This window comes from Falco naumanni, chromosome 8 (assembly GCF_017639655.2).
Source record: "Falco naumanni isolate bFalNau1 chromosome 8, bFalNau1.pat, whole genome shotgun sequence".
Taxonomy (NCBI): Eukaryota; Metazoa; Chordata; class Aves; order Falconiformes; family Falconidae; genus Falco; species Falco naumanni.
In genome coordinates this window covers 33,948,670-33,965,040 of record NC_054061.1, presented here as the reverse complement: position 1 = coordinate 33,965,040, position 16,371 = coordinate 33,948,670, and the positions used below count along the sequence as shown (strand labels likewise).

The following is a 16,371-nucleotide window of genomic DNA, read 5'->3' as shown; positions in this document are numbered from 1 at the left end:
TCTTGTCTTCTTCAGGTGGGAATTTCAACTTGAGGGTAAATGTAAGTAACTGTTCCTAGGGAACAAGCTCTTTTCATAGCAGACATACCTGAGCTGAATTTCATACTGCCCTGCATGACGAGACTGCACATTCCTCAAGATCAGTGTGAAGATGTCTTCATTTTGCAGAATTTCACATGCTGTTCCTGGCATTATTTCTTGCCCGTCTTTGAACCAGTGAACAGTGGGGAAAGGATCTCCAGCAATGGCACAGGATATAAGAACACTTTGCCCAGGCGCTGCTGTCACTGATCTCGGTTTGCTAATGAACCAGGGCTGAATACCATCCTGAGGTTCTGTCGTTTACAAACACAGTTTATGAATCAGGAGAAAATGCCAAGCTTGAATGTAACTAATAACTAACTGGTCTCAGGTAAAACAATCACAGACAAACAAAGCTATTTTGAACATGCAGGGTCGAAGTGTTTAATGTGAAAATAAGTCAGGCTCTAATTTTGGAAATAGCTTGTGTCAATACTAAAATTAATCAGTTACTTAGTACTTTCCTGACAGGATCCAGGCTTATATTAAAAGCAAAACAAAGAGACTTTAAAGCTGCCCTAAAAGGAATCTTGAAGATTTGTCCTTAGAGAATACGGGTAGGAATAGCTTTAAGGGCAAGTGACAGTACTATGACTGCTGTGAAGTTGAGAGCTCATGTAATAAATCATCATTAACAATTGCATAAAATTGTGTTTAGTATAGAAGACTGACCCTAAGGCTAGATCTCAGGGGAGCTTAGAGAATGGAGCAAGTTCTGAATTCAGAGCAGACAGTGACAACAGGCTACAGATCCACCCCTGGAGGCACAGCTCCCTGAAATCCTGGGGTTAAGATCCTTTACATTAAAAGCAATAAAAGCCTCCCATTGATTTCCAATAATTCTCAGTAATTGCTATGGGAAAATTTTGGCACACAGTAAGATTAGATGAAGTCCCCTGTCATGAAGGTAGTGAATGCCCAATCACAGAAAGTTTGTAGATACTTCAGTGTTTACTGTGGGATTTACATCATATGTGGAGATTCAAAGCCAATTTTTTTGAAGCTAGTTCTCAAATTGCAGAAACCATGTGTTCCTGCTACCACTATAATGCTAATACTAAAACCTGGATACCGGGCATACCTGGCTCCTAGACAGCTTTTCCAAATACTCAGGGCTTTAATTAGAAAGAAAAACATCATTAAATGGTTTACATTAAGTCCATAGCTCAGTAAGCCTTATAGTTATAATCTGAAGCTGTATTTAGCAGAAGTTTTGCACTGTCCCTAGGAATAGGACTTAGGAATGCATTTTTGAAATAGTAACATAATGTTCCTGAGTGAGAAGATTTTTTTAAAGTTGCTTCTGCTCAGTATCCTTTTTAATTCAGATGTAGACACTGAGAACTAGCATCCTTCACAACAGCCCTTATAAACACTCATGTACTTTAAATAGATACTCCTCCAGCACATCGGAATTATTTTCTTTTAGCATTTCCTAAGGGAAAGAAGAACTTTATACCTTGTACTGTCAATGTAGCCTGGGTTTGAGTTTCTCCCAATTCATTCCAAGCTTCACACGTGTATTTGCCGGTGTCTTCAGGAAATACTTCCTGGATGTACAGACTGTACTCATTGCCTTTTTTCTCAAAGTGGAAATCTTCTGTCTCCTGGATTTCTTTCCCATTGTGCAGCCAGATAATTTCAGGAGGTGGGTTAGCTGAAAAATAGGAAACCACAAAAATCAGACACACACATAAAACCCCACCATATATTGATTAAGAATATTAACAAGGTTGGGTTTTTTCTGCCACCTGATTCTGCAATTTCATCTTCAAAACATTCAGGAATTTCATTAATTCAATTGATGCTGTGTAATGTGGAGTAGTTCTAAGTTTGTCTTATTACCATTAAAATACTAATTAATAAGGGATGCATATATACAAGAGAGGGAGAATGAGTTCTAGATCCCACATCGGTGGTTACCAAAGGTTTCTATTAGCAAAGTTCATACCAGGACTGCTCTTTTCTAGAGCACTAATCTTACCCCAGCTGACAGGAATTCAATCTTGTTTGGTTCATGACAGAAGCTATTACAAGTCCACTGTGACTTAGTTTTAGTTCAACAGCAGGACCCAATAATAACCTTATAATCATCATTATTATTATTCCAATAAAGAAATACTTGTAAGGGTTTGAACACATTAACTCTGGACAATGTTCATCCACCCTGAAGATCAGATTAGACAAACCTAGCTTTTACTTTTGAAAGATTGACTCCTTGAAATATTATTTCCAAATGCAAAAACACCTGCTAAAAGAAAAGGCCAGCGGATAAAAAAAGCACCTATTTTGCAGTAATACAATTTTTTTAAATAATACGGTTCTATAGCTACACACCTGATACCTCCACAGTCATTATCACTTGACTTCCATCCATTACTTTGAGGTCAGTCAGGCCTTTAAGGAAAATGGGTGCAAAAGTCTTGTTTAACTTGCCAGCCTGTGCACTTTCTGTCTTCTTGCTGCTCTTCTTTTCTGTGAAGTCAAGAAGAGAAAAAAAAGGGGTCTCTTACTGGAATTTTCATGACATCTTAACTGACCTTGGGATCAAACTGATTTTGAGTCAGTGGTCTAGTTTCAGCTTTCAGAAGGCAAAAATCACTGAAACCACCCAATACAACTGTTTTGCCTTGCCAGTACTCCAAGCAGAAAGTGAAGGAATGGGAATGGAATCATCCTTCCTCCACATATACCCTTAAATCGTTGTTAACAGATATCACAGAGTATCATACAGAAATGTACACTAATTTTCCCCAAGTATACATGTTCAGGTGCAAAAAATGTCCCCAACAATTTACAATCAATATTAGATGCCTTTAATCACTGCTAAATTCACACAAAAATCTTAAGATGTACTACAAGTTGCTATTCTCATGAGTTAAAAATATAAACCCACAGGAATATAGGATCCACCACTCTGTATGAAACTGCAAACCATTTAGATTTGTACGCGTCCAATATCAAATGGGTTTACCTTCACCATACTCCTCTCCTGGTTTACACTTAGCCAGCTGATTGATGATAGGAAAGATTGAAATCTGAGATTATCAACATATTTCACAAAACAAACTAGGGTTGTTTTGATTTTGGTTTTTTTTTGAGGCTGTACAATGACATGATAAGCTCTGGAGTGAAATTAATCACTCTTAAAAATAAAATCTTGTCTGTGACAGATATGTAATTTCCAGTATCCACAGCGGTCTCATCTGTCTTGGATTCACCGGCTATGAAGCAAGATCATTTAACTATGACCTATATGGTACACTAGACCAGGAAAGATATTTCTGCTCTAAGAACCTGAGCAAAGACACTTCTGAAACTAAAGTAGTGATCATGACCAAATATAACATGTCATAAATATTTATTGGTCACTTGGATACACTTTTTGTTTTGTTTAGCTGGAGTTCAGACCTCTTATGTCTTGCCTTTAAATTGCCAACCCTACTTTTGGTGCGCACATGAAAATAGCTTCATTTTGCTTATTCCTTCCTTAAAAATTTTCAAAGGTGTATCAAGATGATCCAAAACAATATTACAGCAACACAAAGTGCCAGGCTGGAAAAACCCATGATTCATAAAAGGATGGTGATTAGAAAAACTGAAACCACCTCACTGACCACGTCCACTGAACCTCTGGGAGGCAACAGGTTAAGCTTGTCCCAGGGTTATTTGAGCTCAATGTAAATTTGGAAGCCGCCTGGAGAGGATGTTTTTTCTCTACTCTAGCAAAGCTTTTTCTAGCCAAAATCTTGTCTCCCTGGCTTATGTCGTAGGTCTTTTCCTGGCACTGAGCAGTGAGACATTGATGCATGTGAAAATGGAAATATGGGACCTGACAGACCCACTCAGCCTGGTGTTACGGACTTACTACTCTGAGACGCCTGATTCACCATCAGGCCGCACTGATCAGCCTTAGTGCTTCCTACAGCACCTGCCTGTGACTACTGCTGTACAGAAAATAGCCAATGAAAAATAGCCAAGAAAATGAAGTTGGGTCAAACCCATCTACAGTAATAAACTGCTGTAGTTCACCATATTCCTCTGGTTTGTACTGTTTACTCAGGGAAACAGCTTCAAACAACCGCTGTACTAAGCAATATCGGCACATGCTCCTTCACTACTCTAATGCCTTGCTGAAAACCACTTTGTGCTTCACACTTGAACAGACTTGGGAGGGAAAGCAGAAATCCATATAATGAGAAAGAGGAGGAAGAGAAGAAGAAGAGGAAAGGAGGAAAAGGAAAAAATAAGAAAGTAGTAAGACAGTAAAGAAGCACAGGAAAAAAAAAAAAGGGACACAAGAGATGATGTTTCTGTTATCCCTTGTTTTGAAATAATTCATAACATCGCAAATTGAGAAGGCAGATATGCTACAAAAGGAGAGCAGGGAAAGGAAAATAAAAGTTGTGATTCTGGACCAGAGAAACAGACTTGAGGTATGATCAAAGAAGTTCAAGCCTTCAGAGAAGGACAGATAACAAAGAAAAGAGTGGAACCAGTTCGTATAAGAGAGTTAAAAGTGACAAGGAAACAAATTTGCTAGTAGTGGCTCTAACAGCAATTCTTCCAGAACAGACCAAGCTGCTTCCAGCAGAGCCCTGGTACAAATAGCATTAAGTACTAGCAGCACTCCACATCCCTCGCAAATGGCTCTTTGCTTTATTAGACTGGCATGCCTGTTCCATGTAGTCTAAATAAATGGATTTCTGTAATCAGGGAAGACAATACAGTATAACAGCCTCAGCTTATTAAAAAGAAATGGGTAAGCAACTATAGAAGGAATAGAGCACCATAATTTCCCAAAAGGAATTTTTCAGCAATGCTAACTTCTCCAAAATATGTGCTGCAGAAATGAAAGTTTCATGTACTAGAATAAAACCACCTTCTTGCAGAGAGCTTCATAAACATTAAAAGGAAGGAAGGAAATAATTAATGGTAATTGCATATATGAATCACAAACCCAACAAGATTACAAAAAAGTTAGGTATTAGTTTCTGAAGTTATCTCAGGCAGAGGCATCTGGCACTGGGGAACAGACCTACTGACATGAGTGATAGTAGAAGGTTTATTGGGATTGCAGGCCTCTACCCCTAGAAGAATGTCCCGCAGGATTAAAGGACGGAGAACAATCGCCATTGCTACGGATCAGTGCTCCCTATTTGTAAGTGGAGCTGTCAAATTGAAATGAAGGGGTCCAGAACCTGCCTCGCACAAGTCACAAGAATAGCATTTACACTAAATTTAGGCACTCCATATGTTTATGCTGATCTCTTATAAAGACCAGTTCTGTGCTTAAACATAAAATTATGATGATAAGTCTCAAAACCCAGAAGTCTACAGTATATGAGTAGTCAAAAAATTAAATGGTACTGCTTCAACAGTGCAAGAAAAGTTACTGGAGAGAGGACAGAATTATTTCATTAGGAGAAACAATGTCATCACACAGAGGAACATTAAGATGGGTTATTAAGTCTGAAATATTGAAAACTTGAGCATTACTCCAGAGACAGAAACAAAGCCAGCTTTATATATCAACAATATATATATCATAACTTTCTGAAGACATTTCTATCCTTGTAAACCTGTCACATACTAACGGACACACACTTTGATTTAGTCCTTGAAATATCACCTGATTTCACAATACCTATTACAAAGCAGGAGTAAAAATGCCTCCCTTTCTATTGCTGATGATCTTTGGACCACAGGGGCAGCGAAGGCCTTTCTTTACTACAGATGTGAAATCTGTTGTATATAAGAGCTGAAAAATTAGAAGCTATCACAGCTAAGGCAACCAGTATTCCTTTCCAAATGTGCAGCATCCAGGCTATAGTAAATCTATGGCTAAATAAACTGACTCCATGGCAACCTGAACAGGCTTTCTTCAAAACACAAGCCTTCTCCCCTACTTTTTTTTTTTTTTTTTAACAGGGATCTCTAATCTTATGCTACTGTTGTTCAGTAGTATATGTTGATCAGTAGCATATGTTTATTGTACCAACAGCTTAAGCAGAACATCACAAAAACTGTCAAATGTTCCTTGACTTGGAGGCAACAATTAAAAAGGCTTAAGTTCTAATCCATAAATGCTATTTGTTCATTAAGAAGTCATAGGGATTAATTTCATGGAACATTTCTTCCTTTAATTAAAATTTGATATTGTGAATTTCTAGACTTAGAAAAAAATTAAACTGACCTACTGACAGCTTCAGCTTCTTGCAGATGTTTTACGCAAGACAACACAGCCAGTCTAAAACTACATCATTTACTTTTATTCAGTCTTACTCTAAAGTCATTGCATTTTCTCTGAAGGGACTGATACAGTCATGCAGAGGCCAAATTGCAAAGCCTGAATGTTAACTATTTTCAAATTTTTCTGAAGACTGTAAATGCTTTTAGTTGTTTATTTATTACATAGCACTGTGCATAACTCAGTGCTCTTCTGATGAAGGTTTTAATGTTTCAGAATTTTACCATGAGATAGCAGCACTGTACATTTTCACAGCTTATTTTAATATACCTAAGGGCTTCTTCAATTTTAGCCTTTACTGCTCTTGTCTGGAAAAACAGCAGTTGATTTGGTTGTGGAGGGTACTTGGGAAAAGAAGGGATGCTGCTTGTTCAGGATCAAGCAAATAACTACTGTTCCTATTTAGGGTGAAAATATATTGTGTGATTTTACTTCCTTTTGGAAATGCTTGGCTAATTATTTTTCCAGGAAAGTAGTACAAGGGAAATCATACACAAAACCCCAGGCACTGCTAGCAAAAAGTAGCTTCAGAAAGCATAACAACCGTAGAAGTTCACATGCCCTGGGCAAAGCTAAGTGCTAGCTAGTCTCATACATACGGAACAAAATCCGTGACTTGCACCAGCAAAGCAGAGGGCAAGGAGATAAGAAAAAAGGACAAAAATAAGCAAGCTGCATGCAATGGAAGGCCAGTATTAGGGCTAGCTTCCCCTAATTCCCACAAAGCCCCTTTTGCCACATGAACTCTGCTGGGGTTCAAAATTCACATGCTGTTCAGGGACAGCCAGCTTCAGAGTCCAGAGCAGGGGAAGGAAGAGAAAGAAGAAAGCATTGGTACAGCTCGCAGCTCAGGTACAGCAAGTCACTATGCTTCCCACTGAACAAGCTCTTTCGTAACACCGCAGGGCATTTTTGCTGCCAAAACTACATACAATAAAAATATGGCACATCTGGAACCAGAAAGGAAATCTGGAATCTAAGGAAAATCTAGTTTGACATTAGCATAAGGGCATGATTTTGTTATATATCTACACATCCTCAAGCTTTAATCAACTGGATGTGAAAAATAGGAGATCTGATCTCTTCCTGTTATGTTAATACGCTTTAATCGCCTATAGCCATTTAACATCTCCCTCACCACTCTTACTTCTTACTACATTCAGGTAGGTGTAGGTTCACCTCTAAGAATGAGAAGAAGGAATATAAGAGTTAAAAAATAGGAGTACTGCCATAGTTACTAAAAGAATTCTACTCCGGGAAGTTAATTTTCTCCCGACCTTTCCTTCCCCTAATCAACTTCTGCTGCTGCAGTGAGTTCTTCCCAGGTGTATCATGTCAAAGCAATTCAGGAGGAGTATCAGGAAGCACTGCATAGGAGTGGGCTTGATAAAACACAGGTACATTTCAGTAACTTGTTTTCAGACCATGCAAATAGTTTATTTTATAGTAGCTTATAAAAGCTGCCACAATTTTTAAAGTTGGTTTCATGCACATCAAATCACGCAAGATAATACAGAAGACAGTATGATTTTCTCAAAGGCTGCTTATAGAGCACTGAATTCTTAAAGCACTCACAAGATTATGAGATCAAGAAATTTAACAATTTTTGCACAGAGCTGTGGTCTGGCATAATACATAAACCCTGCTGGGGTATTCTCTGGTGAGCAGTGATCTCTTCCTCATTTCAACAGGTTTTTGATAAGGTGTTAACGCAGGGTGATAGATTTAAAAGTCCACCACAATGATCCCACTTGTATAGTTCCTATGGGTTTTGCCTTTCCTCAGACTTTAGTGTTCATGAATGTTGGGAAACAGCAAGATTCAGTGCACAGCTCAGTGGGAAACACAGCCTGGGAGACCAGAAATAGTAACCAAAGCATTTAAAGGGTACCTTATATACCCACATATGTTTTCTACAAAGAAAAAGTAATAAAGGCTTTTCCCATAGCATTGCCTTACCCCTAAGGGTTCATTTTTTTTTATTAGACATTCCAATAAGCATCCAAATCTACGTTTAAAAAAAACCACTGAGTGCATTAAATTCACAGAGATTATAAGAATTTAAACTTTTCCAGTTTCTTACAAAAATACAGATTCTCAGCCTGTTTGGGAATGGGAAAAGAGATTTATTGCCTCTGATACAAAACTATTTCTATTAATCTTTTATTCTGTTTACCTGGGTTTGCATAACCAATAATAAGTTAATCTATCTTCAGTGACTAGTAACTTGTATTAGTAGAAATTTAAGATGATAAAGAATGATTTCCTATTATTTGACTTTTATCAATCCAGGATTTAAAGAGTTCTTACATAAATTTAACCTCCACATATCTGCAGACTGGAAGTTATTGCAAGAGGAGTCTTACTGTTAGCTGTGGGCCTAAGCCAAAATACACTTGAATTTTTTAAAACCTAGACCTGGATCAGAATTTGGTGCTTGAACACAACTGTAAACATCTTTATATCAATAAGAAATGGTGAGTTATTGTGTTGAAGGTGTGTATGTGAAAGCGGACAATTCATGCTGCACAGAACAGTTAACCTACTACAAATCTGTAGTAGGTTACAGTACACGTGCCAGTTTAACTGCAAGTATGCAACCAACTACTTACTTTCTAAGGCAAAAGATACAGATAAATCTATACACTTGGAGAGAAGCTAAATACAAATCAATAACTACACTGTGGCATTTCCATTCCCAGATTTGCTGTTGAAACTGGAGTGAAGAAAATGCAGATTAGGATGCAAACTTTAAGAAGGTTTCCAAAGACAGGACCTGGGTTTTACCTAGCCTGTAATGAAAACATTTAACATTTTATGGACATCATCTATTCTAGTGAATTTTCTTGTTCCTTTGCCTACACAGATGTACTGAAGACTTCTTTTTAATGTGAGCTGCAGAATGCTGACATCTCCTGTCGAAGTATCATGCTCAACAGTGCACAGAATCACACAATAACTGAGTTTGTAAAGGACCTCTGGAGATCGTCTCATCCAGCCCCCATCTCAAACAGAGTCAGCTGCAGCCCTGCACATATACACCTGCAGCGCAGTTAACAGCTGCACAAGATCAGGGTTACAACTGGTTACAGTTCAAGGACATGAGAGTAGAGAGCTTGCTGCCTTATGTTCAGAACGCTGCAAACAACTTGCACTGTTTACTCTTATAAGAGTTTTAATTATACTTGAGGAATCTGTTTGCCAGAATCATGTGGGTAACTGCCAAATAATGCCTAGTCTGGGCCGTGCGAAAGGACTGCCTCAGCAACGTTTACCATTTATGGTGTTTAAGTATCATTTTGGCTCAGAGGCTTATAAGTCAACTGAGCTGAGGAGAATGCTTAACTCAAAAAGCTCTCTGTGTGAGCAAGCTCAGAGAGAGAAGCAGCAGATTTCACTGAAATCTCTCAAAGCAAGACTCAGGTTCACACACACATCTTGAAAAGTTTCACCTCTCCAAATATTTTCAGTGTTAATAAATGTGGCTGTTACCAGATCTCACATTAACAATACTATCAACTCAAAAATAACAGATTTTATAGGACAGAAAATTGGTATTAGGACACTCATCTCATCTGTCTGTCTTCCTGTAAAGTATTTTTCTGTCTCAAGCCTGAAGTGATATGGTCAAAATATTTTCTGCAAGTTTTCCAAGGATTCCAAACTTGATTTATACTGGCATTAAAAAATAAGAGACCTCTATGTTCTTGAGACATAAAGAGACATTCATGTTTTACTAAAGATCTCAGGTTAGTACGCCAGTTTGCAAATTTAGTTCATGAGAACAAGACGTTTAATAACCTAGCAGTGTTCTTTACACACCTACCTCTCATCATTTATTCTTGCAGTTACAATCTGGTTTTGTAAATGGAAGGCAAGATTTAAATATCCTTGGGAGATGCTTTCGCTGAAGAGTCGGGCCAAGTTATAGTCTGGATGCTCTGCCTTGCGTTACACAAAAACTGTTAACCCAAGATTGACAATGCCCTAAGCCTACACTAGTCAAGGTGGCTAGGGATATACAAAGGAGGCTGAGTTCCACTTTATCCAGTCTGGCAATCTATTTATTTTACTAATCTTCCAGCCCTAACCTACAGCTCCAGGTACACTCCCTCTTCCCAGAGTCTTTCCCTCTGTATGGGCTATCACCAGGTCATCAACATTTTAACCTCTGTTTTGTCTACTCAGTTTGTTCTGCAACCCACAGCATTTGAAAGAGATGCCACCCCAGAAATCCCACTGTCAAAAGACTGATTACATCCATAATAATTATGATTTTGGAGAAACAGTCAAAATAGAAGAGAATAGACTATTTCAATTGGAAGGGACCTACAACAATCACCTAGTCCAGCTGCCTGACCACTTCAGGGCTGACCAGAAGTTAACACACATTGTTAAGGGCATTGCCCAAACACCTCTTAAACACCGACAGGCTTGGGGCATCGACCACCCCTCTGGGAAGCCTGTTCCTGTGTTTGATCACTCTTTCAGTATAGAAATGCTTCCTAATGTCCAGTCTAAACCTCACCTATGCAGCTTTAAACCATTCCCATGCTTCCTATCAATGGATCCCAGGAAGAAGAGCTCACCATCTCCCTCTTCACCTCCCCTCCTCAGGAAAAATCTCAATTTGGAGTGCAAGGGACAGAGATACAAAGGAGCCAGATGGGTTCAGGGCAGATAACTTTGCAGCCAGCAGACCAAATTCCTCAGTGACAGTCTCACTGGAAGTGTTCGCAGCAAAGTGATGTTTGCTTTTGCCTTCAGAAATGTCTGCTTTATTAATAACTAACCCTTTTTACATCAAGTAATTGCTCTTTCGTCACTGCCACAGACAGCAACTCCATGGAAGGCCTGAGTGTTTATACCTATCGAATGCATTTATAAGGCATCTCGGCTGGTCCACTGCTAACAAATTCCCCAGAAGACACCTATCTAAGATGGAGAACTGGAGAAAAGGTGCTTCACATACGCTAGATCCAGCCAGGTTAGCTCTGCAGTGAAAATGTGCATACTGCTGAGGCAGAAGTTCACCCTCACATGTGCAGTCTCAATTTTTTGTATGGCTTCCCAGAAGAATTTAACTTAATTGTACTTTCATGATGTACAGAGATACCACTTCCATTAGAAAGAAAAAAAAAACGGGCTGTGCATGAGATGAAATGCAGCGTAAGGACAATAGGAACAGGCAATCACATAATTGACAAGTACCCCCGAGGATGTCACTGATATGAAGAGTTACAGCCCCTTCAGCCCTTCCCTCCTCTGGCAAATCCACAGTGGCAACAGAATAAGTTACCTGTAGTAATATCAAAATAGTTCTGTTCACTCTCTTGAGTAAGTAATCAAAAGGTTACCATACTAAGAATGCTTTTAAGGAATCTCTCAAATAAGACCAGTAAGACCCAGCTTGAGACCAAGGAAGCACTGAAGTTAGACTAATATAAGGGGGGGGGAAGGAAAAAATACATCAACATTGTATTTCTGGGTCAAAGTTGGTATCAGGAGCTCATTCTAGAGCAAGGCTTCTTTGGCATTTAAGTCCAGAAAAGGTAAGGTTGTTCTAGTATGGCATTGTTTGATGAATTTATATTAAAAATACCTTGTACTAAGACATTACACTGGGGAAAACGAAACAAAACGAAACCCAAACAACCAACAACAACAACAAAAAAGGGAAAGTCTGTGTATGTGGACTGGCAGTCAAAGCTTGACTAACATGAAGCTGCATGTAAACACCTCCAGTAGTATACAGCTGTACAAAGTTCCTGCCTTCTGTTCCTTTCCCCTGCTGCAAACGAATGACCTGCTCGTTAGGACTCACACTATACCTGTCGTAAGACACTTGGACATCTCTGTATTGTTCCAGCATGTGGAAGAGAGACCTTATTCTTCTAAAAGTGAGGTATCTTTGCTTGACAAAATTAGATATGAAGAAGTGCTGCAGCAGGTGTTAGAGCGGTGTATCTGCCTAGTTAGATATATTTTCTATTCCAAATATTCATACCACAAATTCTGTTACGTGGACATTTTTGCCTTTTAGGGCAAGAGAGCTGCATAGACTTGCAGAACTAGTAAGTACAAGAGAGGACCTGCTAAATTTCAGCATGGGGGCCTTGTGTGTGTTTTTTCAGCTTTGTTTTCATTTTGGTTGGTCATACTAACCCAGGGACTCCATGCTGCAACGCAGTTACATGCTTAAGCAACATGCTGTTAAATTTGTAAGACTAAACTGAGGAAACAAACCTTTAAGAACTTGCCATCCTTACTTGGCTATGTATACACCAGCCCATTTCTTCATTACTTAGACCTTCCTTTTCTACAATCCTCCTTCTCCTTCTGCATATGCTATTCATAAAGCAAATCTTTATTCATCACCTTTAAAGCTCTTCTTTTTCTGATGGTGCTGAATATCCCTAACTTATACACTCACAACTCTTCTCCATCGTCCTCCCATTTCCCTATACTTTTGATAATGGTAGTCACAAAAAAATTTATACAGAGAAGAAACACACACATCACCCTGCTCTCAAATCAATCCCTTCAGCTCAATGAGTCCTTTGATTAAAAGCCATTTTTAAATTTTTTTTTTTTTTTTGGTGAGACCCTGACATCCTCTGCTTTTCTGTAAGTACTGGCCATGTACCTGTGCTTATGCAAAAACCTTTCTTTAAGTGAAACTTCCATAAGATATTTGCACTGGAGCATATATATGTTTGTGTACATATTTTACATCATCTGGTAATGCAAGGTACTCAACAGGCTTCTAAATAGCCAACATGTCTGTTCCCAAATTTGAGAGAGATTAATAGAAAAGGACAAAACTCATACCAACAAAAGTGTTAATTAACTTTTTTTTAAAAAAAATGAAAAAAGTAAACAAAAAAGTAAATACAGATATATCCTTAGAGTCTGTCTTGCTGCCTCTATAATTTCAATTCTAACATTGGGAAACCAAGTTGCTTAAAGACCTATTTCACCTTTTGATTTGTAGTTTAAAGGCAAACATCAGTCCTACAGGTACTCTTCCATTTGCGACTCTCACCCTGCCTAAATTTGAAGCACTAGATATGAAAAGCTCAAATGGTAGAACAGGTCACTTCTAGCACTTAGCCATTTTACTAGTGTTGTGGGTTTAATTGTTACATAACCATTCTACAAACTAAATTTCTTTTTGGTGGCTACTCCATCTAATGTACCGTGACTAATGGTACAGAAGTCACTAAAATATGCATTTGTTCTTTGTCATTTTTTCAGCAATGTTTGCACAACAGGATGGTGTTTTAATAAATTCAAGTTAATCTAGTAGTCATGGAAAGGAAGCTTGGCAAAGCTAGGCTGGAATTCAATTCATAGATGTAACGTAAGCTGGGTGAATTCATAACCACATGAGAAAAGCAGGAAAAAGGCCAGAAAATGAATGCAGACAGAAATGATGCTTATTGTCAGAAACCAAGTCAATTTTCCTCCAGAAAAACACATGCTACATCAAACGCTCAGATGCTTTGGGACTGATTTTCAGTGATTAATTCTGAGAAAGGCTCCTTCCCATCCTACAACTTGCCTAACTCAAATCTACCTGCACAATGGTAATTTCTGGAGAGTTTTATAAATGTAGCTAATCCTACAAGAAAGTCTGATGGCTGACTGTGTGAGTTCCCAACAGCTAATCCACATCAGCTTAGAAACATTCTTTGGGGTAACATTATGCCCATGTTTTCAGAATTACTTAGGCATCTGTTCAGTTAACAGGTTTTGTATGTATTTTCATGACTTCCACTTTTCATCTGGAACTTAAAGCATTATAGAAGTTGGCAATCCAAGCTGGGACAGTCTGCCCCTTGGCCAATGCAAGGCCATTCCCAAGACTGTTACAACAACCATCTGTTTTCTGTCATTGTGGTACATAATAGCTTCATGTTCACAGCATTTGATCACTTCACAGTTGAGAAGAGAATCAGATGTAGGGGTGGGATTTTTTTTCATCTTTTTTTTTTTAAATTAAACATTTTTTGTCAGCATCTCATCTTTGGTTTTTGTTTATAAGAAATATTAATGCAATTCCTGTCATTTAACTTCTGCTTACTCTGCAAGCAGTTATCCCTCATTTGCATCCAAATATGGTTCCCCTTTTACTGGAAATGAATTATAACAAGAAGCTGTCTTTCGGGAACATTGTTTATATTGATGGCACAAATCCTGTATCATTGAAAACTTCTACACATTTTGCTTTTGCCCTTCATTTTTGGTCTTTGGCTGGAATTGTGTTTCACATTTGGTTCTGAGGTGCTGAGAGAAGGCAATTTTTTTAAAAAAAAAGCAGCTTAGTCTTCCAAGGATTACAGCTGTTAGTGGCCCGTACAGAGTGCTGGACTGAGAACTTTGGGAGCCTCTTGAAAACACTGGAAGAGTTTCTTTGATGCTCATGACAGCTTACCTCTGACCTTTCAATACAGTAACAAACCCCCCTTCCTTTCTCTTAGAGCTCTGAAACCAATTCTTACATAACCAAGTGGTTCCCCCAGGCTACTGGTCTGGAATGCCTTTTGGACATTTAACAAGACTAAACTTGCATAATTTGGAAAGTCTTCTATAGCCCTTTATATTTATATTACGCTTGAAATACAGCAAAATGCTTTCAAATAAATAGTGACTTTGAAAAGCTGTCACAAATATTTCATCACTGTAGGCAAGTAAGACATCATACTTTGTTTACTTTAGGCAGAAAGTTATATCTCAGAGAAACAAAGCTGTAGCCTCTCAATTAGGTCTTCAAAGAGAGGCTGCTTATTGCAATGATAAACTTCTTTAAAACATTAGTGTCTAAGAGAGGTCATTCTGACATAGAAAGAAAAACAACCCGTGACCTAAAGATAGCATCTCTCATGACTGGAAGAAAAGATTCCTACCTGAAAGGCTTTCTTCCACCTGGTTATATTTTATGGTCTCACTCACACCAGATGGAAGAGTGACAGGAACAAAACAAACTGGTTTTCCAGAAAGCATCTCCCCTCACTGCTCTTACAAACTGGTTACAGCAGGAACTCTGACAGGCTTTCAGGTGACTCTAATCTGCTTGTCCAACAATCAATGAATGACTACAGTAATCGGATTGTAAGGGCTACAGACTTCCCAACATAGACACTTATGCTGGGGAGGCTGCACTGAAAAAAAAAAAAAAAAGAAAGTGTGAACAGAATGTGGTAGGGGGGAAGGGGGATCAGATATGAAGTCAGGAAATTGCACTGTGGGCAAGGAGGGAGAAATGAGCTCAAGAGCCAATGAGCAGGAGCAGCATTATTTGCTGAGTAGTGTTTGCTCACCAAGGGAGGCAGTATTAAGCCTCTATTCAAAAAAGCAGTGTGCAGAAGTGGTGTGGGGTGGCTGCAGAGCATCAGAGCCCACAAAAGTACCCTGGCTGAAAGCCTATGCTGCTGCTGCCACTATCTACACACTTCATGCCCTCCCTGATGTCAGTCAGTGACACTGCTGCCTAGTGGGAGGAGGCTGGAGAACTCTCAAGGAGCCTGAAATGGGTCAGATATTTTGTTTGTCATCTACTACAGAACTGTAAGAGAGAAAGACATTCTCTTGGGAGTCCGCCCTCATGTAACAAGCACTCCAGCTTGATACCATACCTAGAGAAAGCTGAAAAAATCATTTAACTGCCTTTCTCACATGCAGAGTCTGTTTGCAAAAGAACAAAACCTTCCTACACACAGTATTAATTTGGTTTGGCACAATAGATTGAGTCCACCATATGGTCCATCCTTACTCCTGTTCTCCTTCCAGCCTGTAATCTTGTGTAGTACACCCGGGTATTAGCATGAATGTCAGGTGGTTAAATATCCCTTTGACACATCTTTTCTACAGGTGGATCTGACCTATAACACCTTCTCAGCAATTAGCTGACAGAGACAACCGTGTATCCAAAGGCCAATCTTAGGTATGAGGCAGACGTGAAGAACTGTTACTAGGCCTAGGAGCCGGCCTTACCTTCCAGCTATACTAGTTATTACCACTAGTTGTCTTGCCTACGT

At 38.9% G+C, this 16,371-nt stretch overlaps 1 protein-coding gene across 3 annotated transcripts in view; it reads right to left on the bottom strand.

Annotated features, from left to right (window-relative positions):
• MYLK (myosin light chain kinase) overlaps window positions 1-16,371 on the bottom strand; it is a 216,717-nt gene that overhangs the window by 82,517 nt on the left and 117,829 nt on the right. For 2 of the 3 annotated variants that reach the window (XM_040602878.1, XM_040602877.1), the window contains exons 12-14: window positions 2,419-2,556; window positions 1,541-1,738; window positions 89-335 (exon numbers count right to left, since the gene is read on the bottom strand). In XM_040602878.1, coding sequence (XP_040458812.1) covers window positions 89-335; window positions 1,541-1,738; window positions 2,419-2,556 — 583 coding nt within the window. Of the gene's footprint in view, window positions 1-88; window positions 336-1,540; window positions 1,739-2,418; window positions 2,557-15,240; window positions 15,342-16,371 lie in introns of those variants that run through there. The other variant, XM_040602879.1, reaches the window with a different exon arrangement.